The sequence below is a fragment of the Ranitomeya variabilis genome, chromosome 2 (genome assembly GCF_051348905.1).
Source record: "Ranitomeya variabilis isolate aRanVar5 chromosome 2, aRanVar5.hap1, whole genome shotgun sequence".
NCBI classification, from domain to species: domain Eukaryota; kingdom Metazoa; phylum Chordata; class Amphibia; order Anura; family Dendrobatidae; genus Ranitomeya; species Ranitomeya variabilis.
In genome coordinates, this window is record NC_135233.1 from 697,395,196 (window position 1) to 697,407,945 (window position 12,750).

The 12,750-nt window shown below is 45.1% G+C and overlaps 1 protein-coding gene across 6 annotated transcripts in view; it reads right to left on the reverse strand.

The window, feature by feature from the left end:
- Positions 1–12,750, reverse strand: part of NCOA7 (nuclear receptor coactivator 7) — a 248,863-nt gene that overhangs the window by 20,034 nt on the left and 216,079 nt on the right. For all 6 annotated transcript variants that reach the window (XM_077289426.1, XM_077289424.1, XM_077289427.1 and 3 more), the window contains one exon: positions 10,199–10,346. In XM_077289426.1, the coding sequence (XP_077145541.1) occupies positions 10,199–10,346 (148 nt within the window). The remainder of the gene's footprint in view (positions 1–10,198; positions 10,347–12,750) is intronic.

The window sequence follows — 12,750 nt, forward strand, 5'->3', positions numbered from 1 at the left end:
TCTGCCGAACGACGAAACATGAACCCTGTACCTCGTTTTCGTTTATCATCCCATCTGGATCTCTCTCTCACTGGCGAGAAGGTACGTTTCCTTCCTCGATTACAAGGGATAGTACAGAGATTTGCTTTCGCCTGCATATCCCCAGGCCAGCATTTTAACCATAAGGCTCTTCTAGCGGCATTAGAGAGCCCTGCTGCTCTGGCTGCCAACTTAACGGAATCAATGGAGGAGTCTGACAAAAGCCGCCCCCTCCTGAATTACTGGTAATGCTGCGAGTATAGAGTCTCTAGAGGCTCCCTGTTTTAACTGCTCCTCCAATTGGTCCAACCAGACCATCATTGACCTTGCCGTACAGGTCGACGCTACTGCAGGTCTTAAGGAGCCGGCAGCCATCTCCCAAGTACCTTTTAGGAAGGTGTCCACCTTCCTATCTAGGGGGTCTTTAAGTGTTCCCATATCCTCGAATGGGAGAGAGGATCACTTCGCCACCTTGGCAATTGCCGCATCCAACTTAGGGGCTTTTTCCCAATTGTTGACTGTTGGGTCATCAAAAGGATATCTACGCTTTTGCGCTGGCGGTAAAGACCCCTTTTTTTCGGGTTTTTTCCATTCTTTGTTAATAAGTTCTTGTATTTTCTCATTTAGAGGGAAAACTCTACGCCTCTTCTGCTCTAGACCACTGAACATCATTTGTTCTTTGGATAGCTGAGGCTTGGGCTCCGTTATACCCATAGTGCCTCTGACTGCCTTTATTAATTTATCTACCCTTTCTATGGGTAAACAAAAACGAGCAGCGTCTTCTTCCGAAGAGGAGGATGATGCTGCTGAATCGTCTGAGGCTCCGCTCACGTCCTTATCCTCAGATGAATCGGATATCCACTGAGTTTTTTGCTTAGAGCCTCCTGCTTGTGAAAGGTTCCTAATGGACTGTTGGACTTCCAGACGAACCATTTCCTTCAGACTGGCCGCAATAGAAGATGATTCTTCCGCTACCTGAGGGGGTAAGTAAGGCAGACTAATCTATAAGATCTAAATGCCATATCCCCTCTCCCTTTCCAAGACCTCACAGTCTGTTGGATACAGGGGTCACAGTTTTTTATTGTGTGAGTCAGGCAAGGGAGCTCCGCAGATGGCACATTCCCTATGCTTCGTTTTACTGACGTTTTTTCTTCCCTGTAGCAAAAAACATGAGGGAAGACTAGTCACTGAGTGAACTTTCTCGAAGATCACTTACCAGTGGTTGCCCACACCCAGAGAGATACCGAAGTACGAGGGGGATCTTTCTTGGCCGATGCTCCAGACCCCTGTCTGGAGGAGCTTCTGCGGCCAGATCCATCGCTCCTTTTCACGTTTTCCTTCTCCGTAGGCTTCTGGGATGCTTCATCCAGCAGCAAAACCTGCTAATCATGATCAGACTCCATCTTCAACGATTTGGAGACCAGAAGCAGGGAACACGCAGCTGGACCTTTCTTATATAACCCCTCCTTCGGTCAGCACGTCTTTGCTCAGCGTCTGTTTGGATTTCCCACCTCCCCACAGCTGTAGGGAATCACCGAGGCCCCGAGGGAGAGCGGCGTGCAGTCTTTGGTGGGTGCGGCCATCTTGGTGCCCCCCGCGCATGAACACCGCGACCCGGAAGTCGTCGCCGGCTCCGCCTTCCGACGTCACCGGCTCCGCCTTCCGACGTCACCACAGCTCACAGCGCTTCCTGTCAGCGCTGCAAGCATCGTGGGACGCCGAGGCCAGCCAGCTGCACTCCGGCCGGCGTCACCTAGATGCCGTCGCCCCATCACAGCCTGACAGCACTCGAGGGAGGGTGGACCGCTATACATACCGCACGCTGGCTACGGAGGCAGGACACCCCCTGGCGACCGCTCCATGCTGCTCCAGTCACCGCCGTGCAGCCCCGCCGGGACCACCGTGACTGCTTCAGGTACCCCGCACCGGCCGAGGTAGGAGACCCCCTCGCTACCTGAGTCGGCCTGGAATCCTTGTAGAAAAACTTCTGTAGGATCCAGTCCCCTTAGGAACAGGAAACCAACTGATGCATGGGAGAGGTGCCGCCCTTTTGTATCTGTAGGTTTCCTGTTCCTGAAGGGCGGATCCCCACTCTCGTAGTGCTGTCATGGGAGTCTGAATAAAAACTTTTGTATTAATTTAACATGTACATACAAAAACCTCCAGACATTGCAATAGTAGGCCATGAGGCAACACATTTGGAATGCTATTCATAACAGGTCTACAGTTTTTTTTTTTTTTATAAAGAAAAAGGACAGGAACCCAATATCTACTGCTGCTAACAGTACTAGTAGATTCTTCCTCTGTATATACAAGAATTTTTGCATGCCCTTAGCGGCAGTAGATCTTATTCTATATGAAGAACGTGTCACTTAAGACCTGTAAGCAGATTGGGTATTGGGAATTGAACATGCAGGTGTGTCAATACTGTAACCAGAGGCACTCCAGATGCTTCTGATGATGGGACCATGCTCCCAAAGTCTCATTGCAGAAGGTTTTGTATGTGTATTGTAAGCAAATGGAAGAGGAAAGTTTTATACAGGTGCTGGATAACACTGGAATTACTTAGACAGTACACGGTGCAAAAAAAGGAAATAGAAGAGGTTGTGATATGTAGTGCTGAATACTTTCTCTCTCCATTATGGTGGTTCTGAACCCTGAGAAAGGAGCTATGGAGCCGCATCCATAATGGCACAACTCCACTCTCGGGGATCCATATTCTCCAATTTCAAGATTGTTGGAGGAACCAGAGGGCAGATCCTCAAGTTATTGAATATCTTGGAAATAACCTTCTTAATACAAGGGGAAATTAATGAATCAGGGGTTGGGGGGTCTCTGTTTGACTATTTTATTGACGACCTCTCATTCGCATTATATTGTTGGAGTCTGACTCAAGGATGTAAACGAGGGGGTGCTTCAGTGCACCTCTGGCCAGGTTCTGGTAGTCATCTCCTTAGAAACAAGCTGTACACTAAAATGCTTTCATTACAGGAGAACAGCAGAAAGAAAAAACAAAAATTGGAAATTTTTCATGCTAGTCTAATTATACCAGTTCCATAACATAATACCTCATTAAAGTGTATAATTCAATATCACATGGCAGGTTTTGAATACAACCTCTCTAACCCATATATATCTAGCAAAGTGTCTACATGAACTAAACCCACCTGTGCCATACATGCGACTACAGGAGGATTCATTTCCCATAGTTGCTTAATTACCATTGCACCATGTAGATTTTTTATTTTTATAAGAATATATGACTTTCGTTTACGGGAAAAAACACTCCCTTCATGGGAAGAAAGCCAGAAATTATTTTTTTTTTTTTACATCAAACAGTAAAGTGAATCAAAAATTCCTCTGAAGACACCAGGTATGTATTATAGAAGAAGAAATATCAAAGTACGACCGCAAAACTGCAGCTAGAGAAACTGAACAGAGAAAGAAGTTAACCAAGAAGTTCCAAAACTAGCCACATGGCACACGTTTAACCTACATACTCCTAGAACAGGAAGGAAAAGCAAAAAAAAAAAAAAAAACACCACAAAACTACACCTTAAATTACGGTACTTACCGGTAATGGAATTTTACAGAGGTTATAACAGCACCACACGAGAGGGGGGTCTGCACAACAAGGACAGGAAATTTACTGAATAAAAGGGAAGGACCTCCCCCCTGCATCAGTTGGGCAAGGGTAACTTCAGACTAGGCATTTTTTCAAGTGGGAAAGGGGTTCTGCAGCAAAACCTGATCTTTTGGCAGGAAAGAAGCTGCAGAAAAAACAGCATGTTTTCCTGATGCATTTTTTGCAGTTTTGGCATGCTAGGATAGTCTCTTGTGTATGCTGATAAAGGTTTTTTTTTGTTGTTTTTTTTTTTTAAACACTAAAGTTCTACTCTTTAGAAATCAGGTTTTGGAACCGCAGTGACGAAATGTGGGCCTGGTACAATATGAGCACCTTCAGTTCCGTAAGCACTGGGTCTTGCTCCTTCCTGACTGCCAAATATCGGGTCCTTAAAGGGAACCTGTCACCCCCTAAAAATGGAAGTTGAGCCAAGCCCACCGGCATCAGGGCTTATCTGCAGCATTCTGTAATGCTGTAGATAAGCCCCAGATGTATCCTGGAAGATGAGAAAAAGAGGTTAGATTATACTCACCTGGGAAGGGGGGGGGTCGATCCGGTCCGGGGCCTCCCATCTTCATAGGACGACGTCCTCTTGTTGTCTTCACACTGCAGCTCCGGCGCAGGCGTACTTTGTCTGCCATGTTGAAGGCAGAGCAAAGTACTGCAGTGCGCAAGCGCCGGGCGTCTGATCTTTCCCGGCGCCTGCGCACTGCAATACTTTGCTCTGCCCTCAACAGGACAGATAACGCATGCCTGCGCCGGAGCTGCAGCATAAATACAAGAAGAGGACGTCATCGTAAGAAGATGGGAGGCCCTGGACCGGCGACGCCCATTGGACCGGAACCGCAGCAGGACCGCCCATGGGTGAGTATAATCTAACCTCTTTCTTATCTTTCAGGATACATCGGGGGGCTTATCTACAGCATTACAGAATGCTGTAGATAAGCCCCTGATGCCGGTGGGCTTAGCTCATCTTCCATTTTGGGGGTGACAGGTTCCCTTTAAAATCACTACCTCTTGGAACTGAAGGTATGAAGAAGCGCATCGCGATGGCATGAAAGCTTTGTACATTGCGATCTGTATGATGTGCACAGCCAGCTTCTTGTACCACACCTTAGCCTTTTCCTCATGACACTGTACGGCTGGGAGGACTATCAGATAACTTGACCTCTACCCGCACATGTTCTTGTTGTACCCCAGTACACTGTGGTTTGTGGACATGTGTAGAAGTACCTCGTACAGTTGTGGGAGTCCCGCCATCACCCTGTATGGTGGTCATGTAAAGGACATCCCACTTGCCCTTGTACTTTACCACCAGCATGTTGTCACTACATTGGGTTCTGCTTTCCCCTTTTCTGAGCAGTTGCCCAATTAGCGTCTTAGGGAGGCCTCTGATTTTTGCGGACAGTACCGCAGGCTGGGGTATCTCGTGCAGAGGGAACAATGGGATGTTGGAATTAAAAAAAAAAAAAAAAAAAAGTTATCTACATAGAAACGATAACATTGATTCAGCAGTGAGTGCATCAAATCCCACACAATTTTCCCACTCGCTCCAGGAACTGAAGGGGATTCAGGGGGTCGAATCCAGGAGTCCTTCCTTTCATAAACACTAAACTTTGAGAGTACCTCAGGGTGCACCCTTGTACAGCTTAATTCCATACCTGGCCCTCTTTTTGGGCAGCTACTGACGGAATCTGAGCATCCACTTTAATTTGATTAGGGACTTATCCAAGAATATCCTCCCCTTTGTGGAACATACATCTCAAACTTGTTGAGAGTGACCAGTCGAATTTTGAAAAGTTGGAATCATCTCGGGAAGGACATTATTGTAATGGATTAATTTGTGGATGGCCTCAAAACGTATAAGGGTCATGGCTGTATGGACCAGTGGTGAGATACACAAAAAGTCAACACTAATATTGCCTAAGTTCTAGCCTCACCAACCCCATGTGAAGAACCAGGCCCCAAAATTTAATTTTTACTGCATCTGCAGGGGTCCAGTTAGGCTAGGGTCACATTGCGTTATGTGACCGCGTTTAACGGACTACGTTACACCGCGGCATAACGCGGTGTTAACGTAGTCAGTTAACGCCGCCATAGCCTGTAATGGTGAGCACGTCGCTAGCGCCCGCCCACATTGGGCGTGCGCTAGCGATGTCGCGTCATTTGAGCGACGGACCTCGGACGCTGCTTGCAGCATCCGCGGCGCGCCCGAGGTCCGTTCCTCGCTAGTGCAGATCGGGGATCTGCGCTAGCGGGGACACCGAACGCGGACCCTAGGGAAGCATTGCGTTAGCGCAACCCGCTAGCGCTATGCGCTTAACGGATTGCCCTAACGCAATGTGACCCTAGCCTTAGAAAGTGACACATGGCGGTATTGTGACAAAAATTTCCTAGATGTACAAATTTGTCTCAGCCACCATGAGGTTTACTAAATCTTCAAAGAAAAAGACTTTGAAAAAGTCTATTTGTGTGGCAGGTGGTGTCTAATTGGATTCCTGATTGCACCACATAATCAGGAATCTGGCTCAGTCTTAGGGGAGATGTCCATACGGAGCCACCAAGAGTTGGAACAGATTCATCTTCTGTCTTGGGGGAAGTGGGGGAGGAAGAAAAACAAACAAAAAAAAAAAAAACAGCCAGAGGTCGATTAGTGATGTGTTGCTGATCAGGGCTCGATGGTTCTAGGATGGGTGAGGTTCTTTTTACACGTGCGCCAAGACTAACCCTAACTCAATTCAGTTAATGTTGTAGTAGATGACAATATGATGTATTTTTACTGTCAGTTTGTTTTTCTAGAAAAAAAACAAACACCCCCAACAACCAGAGGGTGATCACTGATGTGAATCAGTGATCAGCGCTAGACGGCTGTTGGACGGACGCATGGATGATTCTATTTTTTCTGCGCTGACACCAAGTTAATTCAGTAGTAAAAAAATATAATAATGATTAGTACTACAGTATTTTAACTGTCCCTAATCTAGTCCCATCAACTAACCTAAATTATTGTTTTTAATTTTTTGTGAATAGAACCCAACAACTGTAGACCAGTCAGTAGGGTTAGTCACTGACCAGCGCTTGACAGCTGTAAGTTGCACGCACGAATGATGCAAAAAAGTTCTCTATTTTATTAAGTCCTTAGCAAAAAGCAAGCACAGGTGCTAGTCAGTGGATCACATGTACACAACGGCTCGGTGACTGTAGGACGCACACATGTTGTGGTGAAAGGAGAAAACTTAGGGAAAAATAAAGTGGAAAACTGAGCACAAGTGCAAATCAGTGATTTGTGTCACTGATCAGTACTCCACAGCTACAAGATGCACGCATGGAGGTGGTGCAAAGGAGGGTGGAAGAATAATGAACATGGACAAAAAAAAAAAAATAAAAAAAAAAGTTCTGGAAAACAGTAAGCATGGATGTTAATTTGCGTCACTGATCAATGTTTAGTGGCTGCAGGACGCATAAAAAAAAAAAACTTCAGTGGCAGAAAGGGAGGAGTATTGTGGTGAGTTAGGTAAGATCAGACACCCTTTCCAGCAGGAGCAACGATGCACAGGCAGCAGCAAGATCTGTGATGGATTCTGTGGCACCATAAGGCCCAGCACAGAGGGAGAGAGTTACCTCCTTGTACAAATCCGTAACTAGAATGAGGAAGTACAGGGTGGTCACTGCAGTGTCAGATCGCCCTGTGCGCTCTGACTGATGACATCGATCATACCAACCAGAGCTGGCCCTGGCAACGCCGTGGTTGCTAGGCTCCAGCCTATGATCGGTGCCCTTACAGCACAGATCCTTGTCTGAAAACACTGATGTCCAGCCTTATTGCCTGAAACGCTGCAATTGGCTGTTCAGAATTGTACAGCCAATCATAGCGATGGTAGTTGCAGCGTTGGTGGGGCAGCTATACCACCTCCTGGGACAACATGGTCACGATGCTGTATTTTAGCCATGGCATACCCAGTATGTCCAAGGTTGCAAAGGTGTTAAGGGACATTCGAGAGGACAGGAGCACAACAGAGGAGCTCAGTCCTTTGTACGAACCCCTCCTCCCTTTCCTAAGAAATTGGACATTAAAAAGGGGTGTGAACAAACCACTAGTTTAATTGAGCACTTTGTGGATTGTTTTGTTTGATTATGTCCCCCATGTTTTAAAGATCTTAATTTAAAAAGTTAGATTTTATTTTTCTTCTAACATTTATCCTTGCTGCTATCCTTGCAGGATTATTATTTGCTCATGCAACAAGGACAGATCAAGCCTAAAATGTTTATAGAAGTTCAAAAAGGAAAGAACCAAGTAGCTGCCTTAAATTTGGTCAATGGACACCTCAGTCTGCTGTGCCCAAGAGGTCGCAACAGCCCGAGTGGAATGAGCTTTTATAGTCTCTGGGACAGATGTATCAGTAAAGGAATAGGCTAATCTTATGGCTTCCCTAATCCACCTAGCTAGGATACCCCCTTGAAACTTTAAGGCCTCTCCTAGAGCTTTTGAAAGACATTGACTGGCTCTTCCTCCACTGTTTTGTTACGGACATATTTAGTCTCTAACAGTGTGTGAAATTTTCCCATCTTTGGGTTCTTAGGATCATTACAAAAAGTGGGAAGAATAATCTCCTGCCATCTATGCAATTTCATGGTTACCTTTGGAAGATGGGTTGTTTTAAGGCCAGACCCAGCCTATCTTCAAATATCTGTGTAAACTGGGAGTTAACTGACAAAACCTATATACCACCAATGCTACTGGCTGAAGGCAATGATACTGGAATGGTCTTGAAAGAATGAAAAAAAATATATAATATAATACACACACACACACACACACTAGATGGTGGCCCAATTCTAACGCATCGGGTATTCTAGAAAAAAAAATAAAAATATATATATATATATATATATATACACACACACATACGTACACGCATGCATGTCGCACACAGCCCAGCCAGCCCGCGCAGTATATAAACACAGCCCACGCAGTATATAGCAGTGTGGGCACCATATCCCTGTTTATATATATCTTTTTTTGTTTTTTTACTCACCCTCCAGCGTCAAACGAAGCTGTCCCAATGCGCTCGATGCTGCCGCCAGCTTCCGTTGCCAGTGATTCATTGCGAAATTACCCAGATGACTTAGCGGTCTCACGGAAGGTGAGAATAGCACAATTTTTTATTTTTTATTATTTTTAACATTTTTTTTTCTTTTCTTTCACTATTGATGCTGCATAGGCAGCATCAATAGTAAAAAGTTGGTCCGGGATGGAGCGACACACTGGCGCTGACGACCCCACCAATGGTTCATTCAACTCCTTAAAAAAAAATAAATAAATATAGTTCAAGTCCTAGGAGACACCTTCGGACTATGGATTGGCCTAGATCCATCACAAGCTTTAATATGCCTGATTGTATAATAACTTGGCAGCCAATACATGGATAATGTCCCTAGGGTCGAAATCTGCACTTTAAAAGTGCTTGTGAATAGCCCAAGCTCTACTCCATTCTGGAAAAATTCTTAGATTTAAATCAAATTTCCTCCACCCAGTCAGGAACTTTTCCCAAGTTCTACAGTATGCATTTTTGTTGTCACTGATTTTCTGCTTTAAGAAAGTGTACCTTTTTAAATCTATAGTGACCATTCAAATTTCAGGCCGTCAAATGGAGGACTGTAAATTTGCAGATGCTAGACTAGACCTTGGATGAGCAGATTCGGGATTTCTGGTAAGATCAATGGATCAACAATGGACATCCACCTCATCCATGAAAACCAGTTTTTTGGGCCAGAATGGGGCCATCAGAATTATCCTCGTCTGGTCCTGGTCATTTCTCAGCACTGCTGGAATCATTACTGGAGGAAAGGCGTAGACTAGGTCGAATTTCCATGGAATCTGTAAGGTATCTACGGCATGGGGATTTTCCCTTGGACCTAGCAAACAGTATTTTGTCTTTCTGTTCTGCCTGCTTGCGAATAAGCCTATGTTTGGAAGCCCTCACAGGTCCAAAATTTGCTGGACTACCATCTGATCCAGAGCCCATTCTACTAGTCTTTGTTGATTCAGACTTAGAAGAGGAAAATACTGGACAGACTTCCTTTTTATGTGCAATGGTGTTAAAGGGAACCTGCACCCCCAAAATCGAAGGCGAGCTAAGCCGACCGGCATCAGGGGCTTATCTACAGCATTCTGGAATGCTGTAGATAAGCCCCCGATGTATCCTCACCCAGGGGCGGTCCCACTGCAGTCCGGTCCGATGGGCATCAGTCTGGTCCGGGGCCTCCTATCTTCATAGGATGACGTCCTCTTGTCTTCACGCTGCAGCTCCGGCGCAGGTGTACTTTGTCTGCCCTGTTGAGGGCAGAGCAAAGTACTACAGTGCACAGGCACTGGGCCTCTCTGACCTTTCCCGGCGCCTGTGCACTGCAGTACTTTGCTCCCATGATCCTTCACATAGCGCATGTAGTGGTGGTACACAGCTCCTAGCTACATTTCAATATTTCCTTACAAAGTTTAGAACACCTTTTGACAGTCACATCTTTTGGAATCCTACCAAGATTTCATAGTCTTACCTCCCAGCTTTTAGTAGAGGGCTCACTAAAGAAGTTGTCAATCATATCAAGTTCATCTTTCTCCACCACCACAAATCCTTGCTCTTTTGCATCTTTTCCGTAAACTTCAGGAGACCATTGGACAAAAAACGTGTACAGATGATCCACCCTACAAGATAAGAGTATGAGAAGAATGGGCCAGGAATACATTTACAGATGTCAGCACGTTTGATACAAGACTCAGGTTTGTTCCTCGACACTTCAGATGCACAGGTCAGTTCTTCGTAAGAATTGCATTACTGAAACAACCTAATGCACAACAGTGGTGAATCAAGCAATTTCAATTTGTAGCATTATAAAAATTTATTTTTGTTTCCATATTGCTTGGTCAGCTTTCAATAGCAGATATAGACATACAAGATACAAACATCCAGTAATTTCTTGCTCAGTGACAGTAAAGATTGTATATTCCATTTCTAATAACTACCACATTATTTGCTCTACAAGGACACTCATTCTTATGAATAGGGCTAAAACCTTTGAGCACATTACTTACTCTTGAATGCTGTACAATACACCCATACTGAGCGAGAAAACCCTGCAAAATCCAGTAGCATGGATCAAGGACCAGTGCAACTATTTATATAGGCAGGTTCTGTACAAAGTTGTTAATCATTACAGATTTTACTGAAGTAGGGGAAAGTCAGGATATTGCTTCTACCTAACTGCAGATAGGTTAGTAGAAAAGTAGGTCACGTGGAAACTGTTAGTGTAACAGAAAAAAGGAAAAAAAGTCTTTGATGTTAATTATAGAGCTGTTTCCACACACCTTATTGCACACAGTCTAGGCCCTAGGGCATGTGTAGGCGTCGGTGGCTCTGTCTGATCATGGACCGCAATGCACGGACTGAGCCGCGAGTCTCCCGACCAAGCATGACAGACTCCTAGAAATATGTGAAGCAGTCATGCTCCAGTTGAGAGACCCTCGGCCAGTCCACGAATTGCGGTTGTGATCCACTGACGTCTGCATGAGCCTTTAGGCCATGACAAGAGGGCAGTAGCTAATCCACTGATTAGCTACTTATAAATGACTTCCAATCAGCTAGCATCTTGTTTGGTTAGGCTCTTCCAAAGCGAACAGAATCATTAGCAAGGCTGTTCTCAGAAGTACATGTCCCATTACACTTGTTCATACAGTTGTAAGTCCGTTTACACTAGTTGATTAGGACAGGAGCATTCCTTGGAACAAGCCTCAAAAATCGACCAGTGCATAGCCATAGAAAAATTGAACACAAACCACCACCACAAAGTACGCAATGACACCACACGGCTGGATGTTTGGGCAAAACCAAGTAGAATGAGGATATCAGTCTTAGGCTACTTTCACACTAGCATCGGACGACGCACGACGAATTGCATCGTTGCAACGTACCGACGCTAGCAGTGAATGCGCCGCACAACGGGGGCAGTGGATGCTGTTTTTCAACGCATCCGCTGCCCCATTGTGAGGTGCGGGGAGGCGGGGGCGGAGTTCCGGCCGCGCATGTGCGGTCGAAAAAGACTGGCACGGCGCACCAAAAAACGTTACAACGTTTTTTGGTGGCGACGGTCTGATGCAACAGTCGCACGACGGTTGCGACGTGTGGCAATGCGTCGCTAATGCAAGTCTATGGAGAAAAAAAACAAACACATCAAGCACTTTTGCAGGATGCGTTTTTTCTACAAAACGACGCATAGCGACGTGCAGTGCACGACACTAGTGTGAAAGTAGCCTAAGCAGTGACTACAAATGGGGGGTGGGGAGAGCCCAAGATAAAAATCAATCAAGAATTATTCAAGATTGAGGACGGTGTCACATATACAGTACATATACAGTGGTAGCAATAATTGGGTGAGGTCTTATTGATACAACTGTATGTACTTTGGTATGTGATTGACAAATTAAAAAAAAAAAAAAAAAAAAAAAAAAACCTTTTTAAAGGGAAGCGTTGGACACGAACAGTCAGAAAAGGAGCAGAAAAGGAAACTCATCACTGAAATACTTTTAACAAATAGAGCAGCATTGTGGTGTCACATTGTGGTATCAGTAATTTATGATTACTGCGGGTTAGCCAATCTTTACCTGCACTTTAAAAACATACACGGCAGGCTGTCTACACATGCACACTTGGATTAGCCAGCATCCCTATGCATGGAGAGTGGAATAAGCCTTTACTGAAACCCTGGCAGTGCAGCACAAAGAAGTGGAACTTGTGCAATATGTACCGTAATTAATTGTGGCTGCTAAAATATTACAGGGCCACTAGGACATGATATTTTGCGTTATTACGTTGGTGATACAAAAAAGCATCTCAGCAGTCTGCTGGGAGAATGTGGGCTACCAAGTACCGTAGATTAAATCATCTGATTAGAAATACAGATATTAAAAAAAAACAAAAAAAAAAACAAGCAAATCTCTGACATGACAATAGGTGGTGTCCAGGGGCGCTGCTATCATGAAGCAAGTTGAGCACTTTGCTTCAGGCGGCAGCTCATCCCTCAAGCCAGGGGGCGGCAGAGCGGCGGTCAGAACA